Source organism: Electrona antarctica, assembly GCF_951216825.1.
Source record: "Electrona antarctica genome assembly, chromosome: 6".
NCBI classification, from domain to species: domain Eukaryota; kingdom Metazoa; phylum Chordata; class Actinopteri; order Myctophiformes; family Myctophidae; genus Electrona; species Electrona antarctica.
In genome coordinates, this window is record NC_136811.1 from 3,502,791 (window position 1) to 3,518,139 (window position 15,349).

The 15,349-nt window shown below is 44.1% G+C and overlaps 1 protein-coding gene across 1 annotated transcript in view; it reads left to right on the top strand.

Annotated features, from left to right (window-relative positions):
- The window catches only part of cpne4a (copine IVa), a gene marked incomplete at both ends in the record, with an annotated part of 274,780 nt that overhangs the window by 141,158 nt on the left and 118,273 nt on the right, over positions 1-15,349 (top strand). Inside the window, one exon of the mRNA XM_079504392.1 lies at positions 204-302. Coding sequence (XP_079360518.1) covers positions 204-302 — 99 coding nt within the window. The remainder of the gene's footprint in view (positions 1-203; positions 303-15,349) is intronic.

Here is a 15,349-nt window from a genome sequence, read left to right on the forward strand (position 1 = left end):
GAGGACAGTTTGAGTATTATATTGAAATTTGGCTAGAGAGACATCAAATAAAGAGACAAGAGAGACAACAGATCATCGCTGCAAGATCCAAGGAACAGGTGTCACAGATCCTGACATGAGGACAGTTACATAACATAAACCATACAAATATTGAAAATGAAAGTCTCTCTCTCTCTCTCTCTCTCTCTCTCTCTCTCTCTCAGTGTACAGTCTGGGACTGGGACTCCAATGGGAAACATGACTACATCGGCGAGTTCGAGGCGACCTTCAAAGAGATGAAAGGAGCAATGGATGGAAGACAGGTATGATGTTTTCCTTTTTTTCTTTGTGTGTGTGTGCGTCAGTGTGTGTGTGTGTGTGTGTGTGTGTGTGTGTGTGTGTGTGTGTGTAATATGTGTTGGGCAATCATCTGCAAACTTGAAGCCTATAGACGAATTCAGAAACGGGTCTCATGGTCGCAGCTTACGTATTTCCTGTAGGCGGACTCGACGTAGCTGCGGGGTTTAAACCCGCACCAGGCGCACCTCTTCTACTACAGTGAACGGTAGAGTGACTGATGTTAGTCTGCCTCAAACGTTACTCTTTTACCTGCTTTTTACTAACACTAACATTACAAAGATGCTCCAGAACATCGAGATGAACCTGTGTAGTTTATGGCTGCTCCAACAGTAGTGGCAACATAAAGAAAATCGTTTTTTTTGGAATTCGTCTATACAACTGCTGTTTTTTATCCATTAAACATTAAAGGCATTTGTAGATACTACTACAACATACTGTTGATAATAGAAATACTCTTTTCAGCTTAACACCGGCGTGCACCCCAGACCAATTAACCCCCCCTCTGGGTTACACAAAGAAGAGTGTGCGTCGTACAAAGTACAACCAAATTACACACTCGCCAACTAAATGACGTTAAACGCCCCACTTTGCACATTAATCCTCACTCCAACACATTCCCCACCCATATAGCAAAAAACAACACAAACACAAGACGACAATAATGAGGTTGTGTCTCTGAGGCATGCCCGGAGGTAGCCAAGTGATTCACGTGAACGCACATCCACGGGAAGGCTGAATGTGCCTCGCTCGTGTCAAATGCTGGCACAGCCCTGGTTATATAGCTCTCTACTTGACTTAACCCATTTTGGGCGGGAACCCCTTCTGGTGTTTTAAGCATTATGTTATGCTTTAGCTGTTGAAAAATAGCAGATCTACAAGCTCATAGCGCGGCACCGAGTGCCGCGCTATGAACTTGTATGTCTGCTATTTTTGAAAAATCGTGAAAATGTGCCTCAAATCTTTGAATATATATATTATTACAGAGAACATGAACATTTTAACTCAAATCTTTGCTTCTGGGGGAGGTCCCTGGAACAACATATTTTCAGGTGGGGTGGCGGTGGCATATTACATATAATTTGTGGGGTCCTTGACATGAAATATTGAGCACCACAGATACAGAAACATAAGGTTTTCCAGAAAACTGTCAGGATTTTGAAGATTTTTTTTTAAAATGTCGACATTATGCCTAAATGGGTTAAGCTCTTTGCTCCTCTAGGGCAGGGGTTCTCAACCCGTGGGTCGCGACCCCTCGGGGGGTCGCCAAATTATTTTAGGGGGTCCCCAAATTATTTTCAAAAAAAAGAAAACATTTTTATTTTCACGATTTTTCAAAAATAGCAGACCTACAAGCTCGTAGCGCGCCACTCGGTGGCGCGCTATGAGCTTGTAGATCTGCTATTTTTAAATAGCTAAATTATAACAATGCTTAAAACACCAAAAGGGGTTCCCGCCCAAAATGGTTTAAGGTTATTGTAGCAGTGAATTTATATTGGGGGTCGGGAGGGGGCGGGGTGAGGGTCCCAAGACGTTGCCAAAAACGTTGAGAACCCCTGCTCTAGGGTGCATATACGTGTAGGCCGTGTGTGGTTACTTATAGCTCTCTGGATGTGGCATCATTGTAGGGCTCTTGGGAATATCCCCCATCGCTCCAACAGATCCAGTCCAATGCTGGCATCCTATGGCCTCACTCACACGGTCGCAACAGATTGCTGTATGCTTGTTGTATACAAAGGGTGTGACACAGCTTGCCCCAATGCATTTCCAATGGGAGTCACATGGTTTGACACAACATTTGTGTTGTATGAGGGGGAGGGGCGCAGTCGAAACACAGCCGGAAGCCATACAACAGCTTGTAGTCCAAAATGTGGACTACAAACCATGTGACTTCCATTGGAAATGCATTGGGGTGGCCATGACACTCACAACATTCATACAAGCAACAAGCATGCATCAATGTTTTAAAGGTCTGAGTGAGGCCTAAGGGTGCACTCACACCTTTAATGCAATGCTCTGTGCTCGTTGGATCAATGCTGTGTAGTATCATGGCCGCCCAATGCATTTCCAATGGAGGTCACATGGTTTGACACAACATAGGGGGAGGGGTCTGTTGTATGGCTTTCAGCTGTGTTTCGACTGTGCCCCTCCCCCTCATACAACACAATGTTGTGTCAAACCATGTGACCTCCATTGGAAATGCATTGGGCGGCCATGACACAACACAGCATTGATCCAACGAGCACAGAGAATTGCATTAAAGGTGTGAGTGCACCCTAAGGATGCTGGCCTGCCTGAACTCACTCTAGGAACATTAAAGAGGAACGTGCACATTGGGGCGTGGCCCAGTCTCCTGCGGGAGGTTTGCACATGCTCAGTGTAAACAGGAACTGTGATGATGGAGCGTTCCAGCAGAGGTGCTAGAGGTGCTAGATGAGAGTTGCTGACCCTGAACTGAAATAATAAAAAGGATATCAAAAAAAGAGAATAGTACAGTACAATGTTTACACTCCGATGCCGTTGGAAACCTGCATGCAAGGCACCAACCTGCACATCGGGAGCAATTAAGGGGTTCAGAGTCTTGCTCAAGGACACTTCGGCACTAACTCTGGGGGAGCCCGGGTTCGAACTGGGAACCTTTGTTCCTCTACCCCTGAGCCACTGCTGCCCCCAAATACGTAAACACACATTCACACACCAGACCAGCTGCCCCCCAAAGGAGGGTGTGCATTACACCAGTGGTTCTCAAAGTGGGGGTCCGGGGACCCCTAGGGGTACTTGAGGGAGTTCCAGGGGGTCCCAGGGGGTTCCAGGGGGTCCAGCTACATGATAGTTTGGAACCAAATTGACCCTTATGGGTCTGTAACCCTGAGAGTGTACGAATGGTTCCATTTGTACACTCTCAGAGTTAAATTAACATTGATTTTACAATATAAATTGGGGGTCCCAGAGATAGAAATGCCATTAAATGGGAGTCCGTAGACTAATGCAGGTCAAACCGAGGGGGTCCTTGAAATGAAAATGGCTGAAAATGGCTGCTAGAGCCGTAAAAATATTCTCTTATGGGGGGTCCCTGGCATATCTTTTCAAATAGGGGGGTCCGCAGGATAATTAGTGATTAGTGATAATTAGTCATTTTGGGCGTCCTTGACATGAAAAAGTTTGGGAACCCCTGCATTACAACAAGGATGTTGGCCATGGTTCCTATACAGAAAACTTCATACCCACACACCAAATAAATGATGTAACATAAAACCCACATGAAACATGAATCCAGCCCATTCAACACATTCCCCATAGCAAATATCACAGCACAATAACACAGCAATGAAACAACAATACAGCTGGCACGTCTCCAAGGCCTGCCGTGGGACCAGTGGTGGAAAGTAACTAAGTAGATGTGTGCTTTCATGTGAAATGTACCCATTCTGCAAACTGTTACTTCAATCAATACAATGTCATCATGTCCCAGTGTTCAATTCGCTCCCCACCCATCTGACCACAATGTGCAAGGCCCGACTCACACCTTTCGATCTAGCATACAACATTGATGCATGCTAGATGTAAAGAAAGGGTTTGTTTACGGCCTCACTCAGACCTTTACTGCATTGCTGTATGCTTGTTGGATGAATGTTGTGTAGTGTCATGGCCGCCCCAGTGCATTTCCAATGGGAGTCACATGGTTTGACACAACATTTGTGTTGTATGAGGGGGAGGGGCGCAGTCGAAACACAGCTGAAAGCCATACAACAGCTTGTAGTCCAAAATGTGGACTACAAACCATGTGACTTCCATTGGAAATGCATTGGGGCGGCCATGACACTACACAACATTCATCCAACAAGCATACAGCAATGCAGTAAAGGTCTGAGTGAGGCCTACATCTTGCCCCAATGCATTTCCAATGGAAGTCACATGGTTTGACACAACATTTGTGTCGTACGGCTTTCGGCTGTGTTTCGACTGCCCCCCACCCCCTCATACAACACAAATGTTGTGTCAAACCATGTGACTCCCATTGGAAATGCATTGTGAGCTTGCATCAGTCAATAAGTCCTATGCATCAGCCATACATCAATCTGTTGCGAAGGTGTGAGTCAGGCCCACCGCCCAAGGCTTCGCTGCGCACGCCAGTTTATTGTTTTCATTCAGTGGTGGAATGTAACTAAGTACTTTTACCTTACAATTTTGAGGTATTTGTACTTTACTTGAGTATATCCAATTTCCAGTACTTGCACTTGTACTCCACTACATCTCGGAGCCACAATTTGTACTTTTACTCCACTACAATTATTTGAAAACGTACTAGTTACTTTGGCGATTTTACAAGATCTACTTTGGCGATTTTACAAGATCTACAAGCTCACAATGCGTCGCGTTGCGACGCATTGTGAGCTTGTAGATCTGCTATTTTCAATAGATGTTGTACACATTTTCAACTTGTGAAGTGGGACATTCTGCAATATGAGTACTTTTACTTTTAGTACTTTAAGTACATTTTGGTGCCGCTACTTTTGTACTTTTACTCAAGTACATTTTCAATTCCGTACTTTTACTTGTAACGAAGTAGTTCTAAATTGCAGTATTGGTACTTGTACTTAAGTAAAACAATTGAGTACTTTTTCCACCACTGAAAGTAACTAAGTACTTTGAGGTACAATTTTGAGGTATTTTGAACTTTACTTGGTTATTTCCAGTTTTCCCCAATACTTCTACTCTCGGATCCAAATATTGTACTTGTACTCGTTTACTACATATATTAGAAAACCTTAGTTACTAGTTTACTTTGTAGATTTTTGATTATTATCACAAAACCACTTCAGCCCCACAATACATTTCGGCCATTTGAAAATAGCCGATCTACAAGCTCAGAGTTGTGACGCGATGTGACGCATTGTGAGCTTGTAGATCTGCCATTTCCTAATCTTTATTTGAAAGCGTTGAACTGGAGAGAGTAGTTTTGCTTTTGGTACAGGGCTACATTTTGATGCCAATACTTTTTTTTATACATTCCGGAATTGTGTTCTATATTGCAGTATTGTTAAACTGGCTGAGACTCTCTCTCTCCTCGGTCAAGGTCTTTAATGGTGCATTTCTCTTGAATGGTGCATTTATATATAGCGCCTTTATCCAAGTACTGTATAGATTGAGCATTACATTCACCCATTCACACACACATTCATACACCGATGGTGGAGGAAACGCAAGGCACCAACCAGCACATCCTACTTTATGAGCCACGTCTCTGCATGTGTACGGTTGTAATGCACGTAACTCGAGAACCGTTTCACCCACCGACTTCACGTTCGACACACGCGTTCCACACCCCCACAGGGAGTGCAGTGCCCGGTATCGAGTCGGGCGGACCCACGGTTCTCCAGAACCACCACAAAAGGCTCTGCTCAGGCTCTGCCAGTGGGAATCCCCTCAGTGGGAATCCCCTCACCTGTGCAATTTCCAGCCTCAGCCAATTGATTGCCATGGCAACCCCACACCTGACAATTGATTAGCCTACTTAACCACTTGACAACGGGTATTATTAGGTTCCCAAGTTGCAACATTCTCAAGTAGGCCGGTAGCCAACGGGCACGTACAGGTCTAGCAATTAGGGGTTCAAAGTCTTGCTCCAGGACACTTTGACACTGTAACTCTGGGGGAGCCCGGGTTCGAACTTGGGAACCTTGCGGTTGCCATCCGGCCACTCTACCCCTGAGCCACCGCGGCCCCATGAGGTCAAACAGCCCCGCCACGCTACAGTATAGCTCAGTGGTTCCAAAAGTGGGGTCCGGGGACCCCCAGGGGTCCTTGAGGGAGTTCCAGGGGGTACCCAGCTAAATGATAGTTTGCAACCAAATGGAACCAAAAATAACTCAGTGAACATTGGAACATTCGAACATTCGTACACTCTCAGAGTTCCATCAACGTTGATTTTACAATATAAATCGGGGGTCCCAGAGATATAAAAAATGCCATTAAATGAGGGTCCGTAGACTAATATGCATGTCAAACTGGGGGTCCTTGAAATTAAACGGGTTGAGAATCACTGCTAGAGCCGTCAAAATCTTCTCCTATGGGGGTCCCTGGCATATATTTTTCAAATGGGGGTCGGCGGGCTCATTAGTGTCAATTTGGGGGTCCTCGACATGAAAAAGTTTGGGAACCACTGGTGTAGCTGTCATAGGTTTCCTCTGAGGACCCCCCGCTGTGTGGAGGAGGAGGTTTATTTGCGTCTAGGATGGAGAATGGCCGGCCGCGCTCCACTGGGAGAGACGGAAACATAAAAATGTGTGGAGGAATAACCAATGAATTGGACCCAGCAGGACAGTCATGCAGCAGTGCAGGCCTCGTCTCCTCTGCATGTGGAGAGCGGCTAATGCAGGAAACGTGTTCCTCTCCTGGTCGGAAAGTATATGGATTTCATTTTTAAAGGGATCGTGACATAAAAAAAAAAGTTTTTTGTAATTTTTCTTATTTCTTTTTTGGGGGTTTTCTGAGCTCAATTGCACCCAAAAAAGCTGAACTTTTAACATTCAGTAGGATTTTCTGTGGTCTGGGGTTTTCTGGCTCGGAACGAGTGCTCTGATTTATCATAAGGATTTGCCAGCAGATGTTCAGGGATTTTGCCTGTTTTCATTGCAGCTCTAAAGGCTTCAGAACACACAAAATGAAACTGATTAATGTCATGAAACCTTTAAATCACTTTTCTAAGCACTTCACAATGGTCCGTTCATTTATACATAGATAGGGTGGCGAACAGTCGACGCCAGCGTCCTCACTTCCCACATTCACACAGCAATGGTGGCAGGGCTAATGTGGCGTTCAGTGTCTTGCCCAAGGACACTTGGACATGTGGACAGGAGGAGAAGCTGGGATTCGAACCGCCGACCCACAGATAATTGGACGACCTGCTCTACCTCCTGAGCCACAGCCGCCACTGCGCAAAAAGCATGGAATACGGATGTGTATATTACAGGAAACTCCCGTTCCTACAAACTCCGGTAAACTCCCGAATTGTACCATCACACCTGCACCGTATATTACTGTATATGCCCGCTAAACTTGAGGTTTACGGGCAAATCTATAGTGCCCATAATTGCCAGTAAACTCCTCTTTTCACGCAGTGCGTCTTACTCATTAGTTCATTCATATCAAATGCATGACACCCTGCATAAACCCTGTTTTCCCCAAAAAATATAGAGGATAAACCCCTTGAGATGCATCATCTCCTTTTTTAAGCAGTCCTCCGGCTTGTTAATAATAATAATAATAAACAATCCAACGACAAAAATAAATAAAAAGAAAACGAATGCAATACATTCACAAGAGCGACAATAACAAAAACATCATGTCAACTTTGATAACTTCAAATTTTAGTAAATATGCCGTAGTCAAAAAACAAGAAAAGGTACGTTTAAATGAGCCCGCTGCTCTTCAGGGGATAAAGGAAGTCTGTGTGATGTTTATATCCAAACGTCTCAGTGTGGGCGCTCTCAGTAAATACAGACAGCTGCTCCCAATAACAACATTGATTATCGTCTGGCTAACGAAGGCTTTGGTATCTCCAGAGAGGGGCGTTCGTTCACTTTGGTTTATTGCTTCTGTCAGTGGTCCTCCCATGTTGCATTTTAACCCATTTAGACCTGAGGACGATTCTACTTAATGTAGGGTGACCAGATGTCCCTCTTTGCGTGGGACAGTCCCTCATTTCCAAGACTTTTCAGGCGTCCCACAAATTGAGAACCTGTCCCACATTGTTACTGATGACAGGCAAAAAAACATCAGTGTTCAAATGCTCTAATAGTTAGTCCCCTAATAGTTGGCCTTCTGTTGTAAAGCTCTCTTATTGTCTCTTCCTGCAAGATGTTTTTTTAAGCCTGTTAAAATAGCATAAAAATAAAGCATGATTTTAAAACAGAATGTGAGACACCAGATGAGTTTATAAATGAAAGCCAATAGGCCTATGGTCAAATATGACATCAAGGCATTTCATAGCAACTCAAGTAGTTTTCAGGTCATTGCTAACCCGGTACTCCAGTATCGCTTGTGTGGGACAAGTTGGATGGGGGGACAGGGTCCCCCCATCCAACTTGTCCCACACAAGCGATACTTCTGTCCCTCAAATGAACAGTTTGGATCTGGTCACCCTAACTTAATGTCTTCTAAATCCTGACAGTTTTCTGGAAAACCCATGTTTCTATGTGTCAGTGGTTCTCAAACATTTTCATGTCAAGGACCCCCAAAAATATATGTAATTGGCCACCGACCCCCATCTGAAAACATGTTGTTCCCTTGGACCCCCCAGAAGCAAAGATTTGAGTTAAAAACGTTCTGAAAGAATATATATTCAAAGATTTGTGCCACATTTTCCAAAAAATAGCAGATCTACAAGCTCATAGCACGGCACCAAGTGCCGCGCTATGAGCTTGTAGATCTGCTACTTTTCAACAGCTAAAGCATAACATGCTTAAAACACCAAAAGGGGTTCCCACTCAGAATGGGTTAAAAACCGATTAGGTCAATATAAGACAACAGATAATGTAACGGTAATGAATGTGTTAAATTAGCGACCCATTTAGGCAGTGGGACAGTCAGTTTTCAGATACCACACAGACAGGACACAGGACACAGGTCTGATCAACACAGCAGTCTCTCTGTGTGTGTGTGTGTGTGTGTGTGTGTGTGTGTGTGTGTGTGTGTGTGTGTGTGTGTGTGTGTGTGTGTGTGTGTGTGTGTGTGTGTGTGTGTGTGTGTGTGTGTGTGTGCGCGCGCGTCATTAGCAGTCAGCCATTAACAACATGAAGCAAGTGCACTTGAGCAGAGACCCTGATAAAACATGAAATCGCATAAAGCGCTTCCACAGCTCCACCCCTCCCCCCGACCACGCACGCACGCACATACACGCACGCGCGCAGGCGCACACAAACACACACGCACACACAGCCGCACACATACAAACCTGCTCTTCATTACGCCCTATAGTAAGTTATCAACAAATGTTGCGTGCCCAAGCACATACTGTACCGTATACACTGTATAGGTCCATTAAAAAAAAGAACAAAGCAAAGTTACTATATTTACCCAGGGTAACTGGACTAAGCATCAGATACTTGTTTACAGCCAGGCCCTGCTCATAGAACATTTCATGGTAGTGGTTCCATGCCTTGCTCAAGGGCACTTCAGCGGTGGTGATTTTAACGTGCCGGTCCGGGGATACGAACTGGCGACCTTCCGGTATCAAGACCGCTCCGCAAACCGTTCGGCCACCGCTGAACCGCTGAACAAATGTAATTATCCAAGATGCAGAGGAACAAATGTAATTATTCCAGGTACAGAACAATGTGTGCATGCATGCAGAAAGAAAACACAAAGGGCTCTAAGGACGGACACGGCAGAAGCTATTAGACCTTGAGGCGACGTACAGTCATGCCATGTACATAATTACTGTAACAATATTACAGAGTGACGTACAGTAACAAACTAAAGGATGCTGTGTTAATTAAGCAATATTACACGAGAGGGTGTGGGTTAACGTGATTATTGCCACGACAGGGATGCGGTAAGGAACGAGACGAAGTCGAGTTCCGCAAGCACCACTGAAGTATACCACAGTTACCCTTAAAACTAAGAAAATCGCTGAAAAAAATATATTTTTTAATGACAGATGTAGTCACTACGACCACAAATGTCCCAAGAAACTAGCTAGCCTAGCCACCGAGTTTGCTAGCGCTCTGGGAGAACAGCAGCTGAATTCTTTGTTTTGATTAGGTGGTGAATGGTGCTGGTTTAACCCACGGCTAGAAGGCTGTTTCAACCAATCAGATTGCTTCCACGAAACGACCTGTGGTATAATTACAGTTGTTTGGATGTTTAGCTCAATAGTATTCATTGACTGACTGTCTAACAGACCAGACTAATTACCAATGGTGGAAAGTACAGTACAAGTACCACATAATGTACATACTGTACGTAGTACAATGTTGAGGTATTCTTCTTACTTTATTCAGTATATACAATTTTCAATATATACTTTTACTACCCCACTACATCTCAGAGGGAAATAGTGTAGTTTTACTCCACTATACACTTATATGAAAACCTTATGTTACTAGTTACTTTGTATCATTTATGAAAACCTTTGTTACTAGCCCATTTTGGAACGGGAACCCCTTTTGGTGTTTTAAGCATCACGCTATATTTTAGCTAGTGAAAAACAGCAGATCTACAAGCTCATAGCGCGCCACCGAGTGGAGCCACCGAGTGAAAATGCGGCACAAATCTTTGAAAATGTAACATATATTCTTTCAGAATTTATTTATTTCGACGTCAGGCCTAGATGGGCTAGCAGGGATGTCAAAATAACACAGTGGGCCAAAATAAATAAATTGGTCGAGGTCGAGGGCCGGACTGTGTTTCAACACACGGGCACCGCGGTCATGAGGACGTCCCAGGCAAACAGCAAAAAAGTAAATGCATTTAAAACTGAAAATGCATTATTATTAAGCTCAGTTTCCTGTTCTATGATCCTCACCAAGCACTGCTTTCATAGTATGTGATATGTGCCAATGCACTCGCAGTGCATTGTGGGTATTATGGTGGTCCGTGCAATATACCAGAGGGCCAGTTCTAATACTAATTAAATATCATCCCGCGGGCCAAAGATAATTCACTCACGGTCTTGAGTTTGACATATATGGGCTAGTTACTTATGTATAATTATGTATAAAGTATAACAGCCTATGCATATTTTGGCCATCTTCATATATGAGTTCCTATCAGCTCCTCATATTAGACTCCACATAGTCACTTCTCCCAGCGGGACCCTCCACCCCCCCCATCCTGTGCCACTTTCACTGAGCGTGAACGGAGCAGCAGCAGCTCTGTCTCTCCGAGTTCTCTCCCAACTGACTCTATAATACTTCTCACCTCGTCCCCAAGGGGGAGACGCCATGCCTGCCGCCACCCGTCTGAGAAAAACCCATTTCTGTCCTGCCGCTCGTGTTTCATTCTCTCCGTCCGTTTTATATTCTCTCGGTCACGACCCACACGCTTCATGACCATATGTGACCAGATTTGGCTGAGTTTATTTTATTTTTTCAAAAATGAGTTAATAGCCAATGCAGACTCTTCACATATTACTAGAGCATGTCTGAAATAAGTGTCAGAGCTGAAATCGACATGTAGATATTAAATAAATGCTTAAACATCTAGCTAGGTGTAATGGTATAGCTAGAGACCACAGAAGTGAACCTTTCATGCCTGTGAAGAATATTTAATAACGGTTCTGTGTAGTTTGCAGTGGTGTGGTGTGTCAAGGAAATCCAAACGGAGAGTTTCTCTTTGTCTTAAAAGTCGTATCCAAGTTTTATTGAAAGAGGTACGAAATGCAGTTTTACAAGGCAGTTTTCGGGAACAAAGGCCCTTGGAGTCACACGCACACGCCTATTCGAATCAGCTAGGTACGAGTGAGCACACCATCGGAACGGAAACAGGTAGTCTATATACTAATGCAAGTTTAAAACTCCCCCCCTCTCTCATGAGGGTGGGACTCAGAATTGTCCTTACTTACTGGCCAATCAGTGAGCCAGGACTATCATGCAAGGTTTTCCTATGAGAACTTAGCAACAGATGAAACTATACCAATAAAAATGAATGTACCATATAAAATATACAGAACATTATTTAACACCTGCAATGAAATAGTTAGACTGTATTCTTGACTCTAGATGCATATTTGACAAAGATACGTTGCATTCATGACAGACAGGACAGATAGATAGAGCAGAGCAGAGCTTGACCTAAAATATGCCATGCAGCTGTTATCCCATGGATGCATCTAGGGTAAGGAGTTCACGCAGACCCCTGTGGGGTTTAATTACCCCCTCTGTTTCTTCAAGCCTAGTTGTAAATAACTAAGCATAATCTCAGAGGATCTTACCGTGAGCCAGTTGCCACAGATTGCATTGTATACTCATGTCGATTCTGGAGCAGAGAGCAGGAGCCCTCTGCAACACACACATACCCACAGCTGTTGGTTAGCAGTTTGAGATGTTACTCAGATTAGAAACAGCACCCAGACCCCTGGGGTGCCTGGCAGCTGATTGTAAATAACTCTAGCAGTTTAGCAGTCTTAACTTACAGTTCGTCCTGTGCACCTCCTGTGTGTCAACTGTCTATAAAATATCCATCATATTCCTCCCTCAACAGGCTTTTACGCCTGTTGCAATACAATTACAGGATCAGAATTCATAACCTGCCAAATTAATTTTTCCAAAAATAAATCATTTTTTTTTTCTTTCTTTTTTCCAAAATGCAAAATTAATTATTAAACCATAATTTGACGTGACACGTCCCAATGTAGGCCCCCCTAGATACAGGAGCATTTTGTTAACTACCTGAATTGTATCAAATTAGAACAGAACAAACATAGGGCTTGTTCTGTTGTAGGACAGACCTGAAACTGAAAACAGAAATTAAACTCCTTCTTTAACTGAAATCCTATTTAGACTAAATCAAATTCCTATACTGATTAAATTCAGATCCCTGTAAATGAAAAGTTAACACTTAAAACATGAAAAAAGACAACGAAAATAAACATCTCTAACAACAGTACTAGACCAGTACCTTGTTAAATCTACTTGAGCTGTATCAGCACAGAAAACAACAAACACAAACATGAAAACATAACATCTTTCAACATTAATCAAAAACAACGATTCTTTTTTTTTTGTTTTCATGTCACAAACTGTTCAATCGGACGTCCAACGCGCGGTAGGAAATATCCCACAATTATTTTTTCGCCTATAGAATAACAACGCTTGGAAAATCCTCCTTGATTCTCAGGACTCGGCATAGTTTGCATTGACTGATGAGGGGACATATATCTCTTAGGTTTGGGGCGGGGGCAAAAGTGGACTGTAGTAGGCAGAAGACAACAGAATCTCCTTTGAGCATCACAAGGCTCTGATTCTGAATGACAGCTTATTGCTTTAGCCATGTCAATCATGACAGCAGAAGCATCAAAACGCTCCCTTCTCCATAGCAGCAGGAGGACAACACTCCTTTCTCCAGTGTGAACATAGGAGATCCTTGTAGTCTCGGCTGCAGAATAGTGGTCGGGTTGACACCTCTCCGGCTATCTCAGTGGCCATGAAGGTCACCTGCTGTGTTGATCTGATGATAGAGGCTAGGCGAGAAGCATTCTGTTGTGATGGCAGCTGCCGGTTGACACACCCCCCTGGATGCTGTCGGGTTGCCACTCCCCCTTTTTGGTGCTGTCAGATGTCAGTTGTTGACACGCCCCTGGAGCGGGAAATCACTCCGGTGTAGATGACCAGAATGGAACCCTCTCCCATGTCCACCTATTACCACCTATTAAAGGGTGACATGCAGCCTTCCTCCAAAGAAAGTTAGAAGTCCCTCTCAAATCATGCGGTTAGAATATTAGTCCTCTATGCAAAAATCAAGAAAGTGTGTTATAACATATTAGTCCTTGTTTTGACTTTCATTTATATACCTCCAATGTAATTTAATTCCCCTCAAAGCACCGACAACTCAATTGCAAATCATGGCATGTTCCCCTTTGTTATTTTGACAACCCTAAAACAATTTAGTGTGACTTTCTCTGACATTAATCCCACTGTTTTGTATTAATCTCTCTTGTTCTGGCATGGCAAAGTGTGTATTAACCATGGTTTTTGAGAGAGAGATTACATTTAGACTATGTTAAATGCAAGAGACTTGACCTCTATAATATAAAGTGTATATAGTATAAAATAATACAACTCCCCCCTTTTTCCTGGGAATTCAACATCCCCAGGAAAATACAGAGAAAATAACCAACACGCACATGCTACCCCTCATGACCGAACAAACCACCCATTTTGAATCACAGACCGTCATCATCGCCCACTAAAAATCACAACTACTTAGCACCTATAACAAAGTAAAATTTAAGAACACAAAAGGATGTAATCTCCAACCACAAAGATAATAGAAAGTGAGCTCCTTTTTTTTTTTTTTTTTTTTTTTTAGTCACCAGTTTATCACCTCACCATGAAAGGGAAGGGGACGGGTTCCCCTTTCTTGTACAAGCGGTAAAAATAACACTTGCCCTAATGTTAATGTCCAAAAGAAAAAATCAGCAGCTTTCCCAGAAATGTCAAACAAAAATAGACGATCAATGACTGACACACGTTACCTCAGCCGTCATAGTTGTAGTCCACAGATCTCCGCCCGGTAAACTTGAGCCGCAGGAACTCTTACTGAGGGTCAGGTGGTGGCACAGGCCAACCACGACAGGTGCGCAACGGCTGGACGGGCGCCCTCATCCCACGCCATCCAAATGACGCTCCCCACGACGGCTGTCCCTGCCAGGAGCCGGGCGGCAACTGTACACAATACCGCTCCACATGTGACAAACCACCACATCTGAAGCAACCTTGGTATCGCGGCTTGGGACCACGGCGAAAACGCTGACGAGGCTGGACGTCTCTAGGAAGAACAGAATGGTTGTCGAGCAATGGAACGTCATGTGGCCCCGCCACCCTGAGAGGTGCCTGAACGACTGGTGGACCGTTCTGAGGCAGCGGGGCTGAGTCCACTGCACGGGCCGCAGTCTTCAAGGCGGTCTGCACACCCTCAGGCAGGCCTTGTTCAATTTTCTCTCTCAGAAGAAACTCGGCTAATTCCTGTTGAAAACATTGTAACTGTCTCTTATGCAACTGCCTTATCGTCTCCTCATCCTCACGCTGCTGGGAGACAAATGTCAGCGGAGGTTCTGTAGCATCCAAAGGAGAGAAAACAACATCAGAAGGAGAGAAAACATCAGAAGGGCGAACATCCTTACGATTCCGTCGCTTTACCATCCACACATCCGTGGCCTCAGGACCCCCTCCCAGAATCAGTCCACCACTTCCGCCGTCCGGTCGTTGTGGCACCGCGATCGTTGATGCGTCATCCGGATCGGGGCTAGAAAAATCTAAGTCACGTGCATCAAAAACGCAGGCTCCTTCAT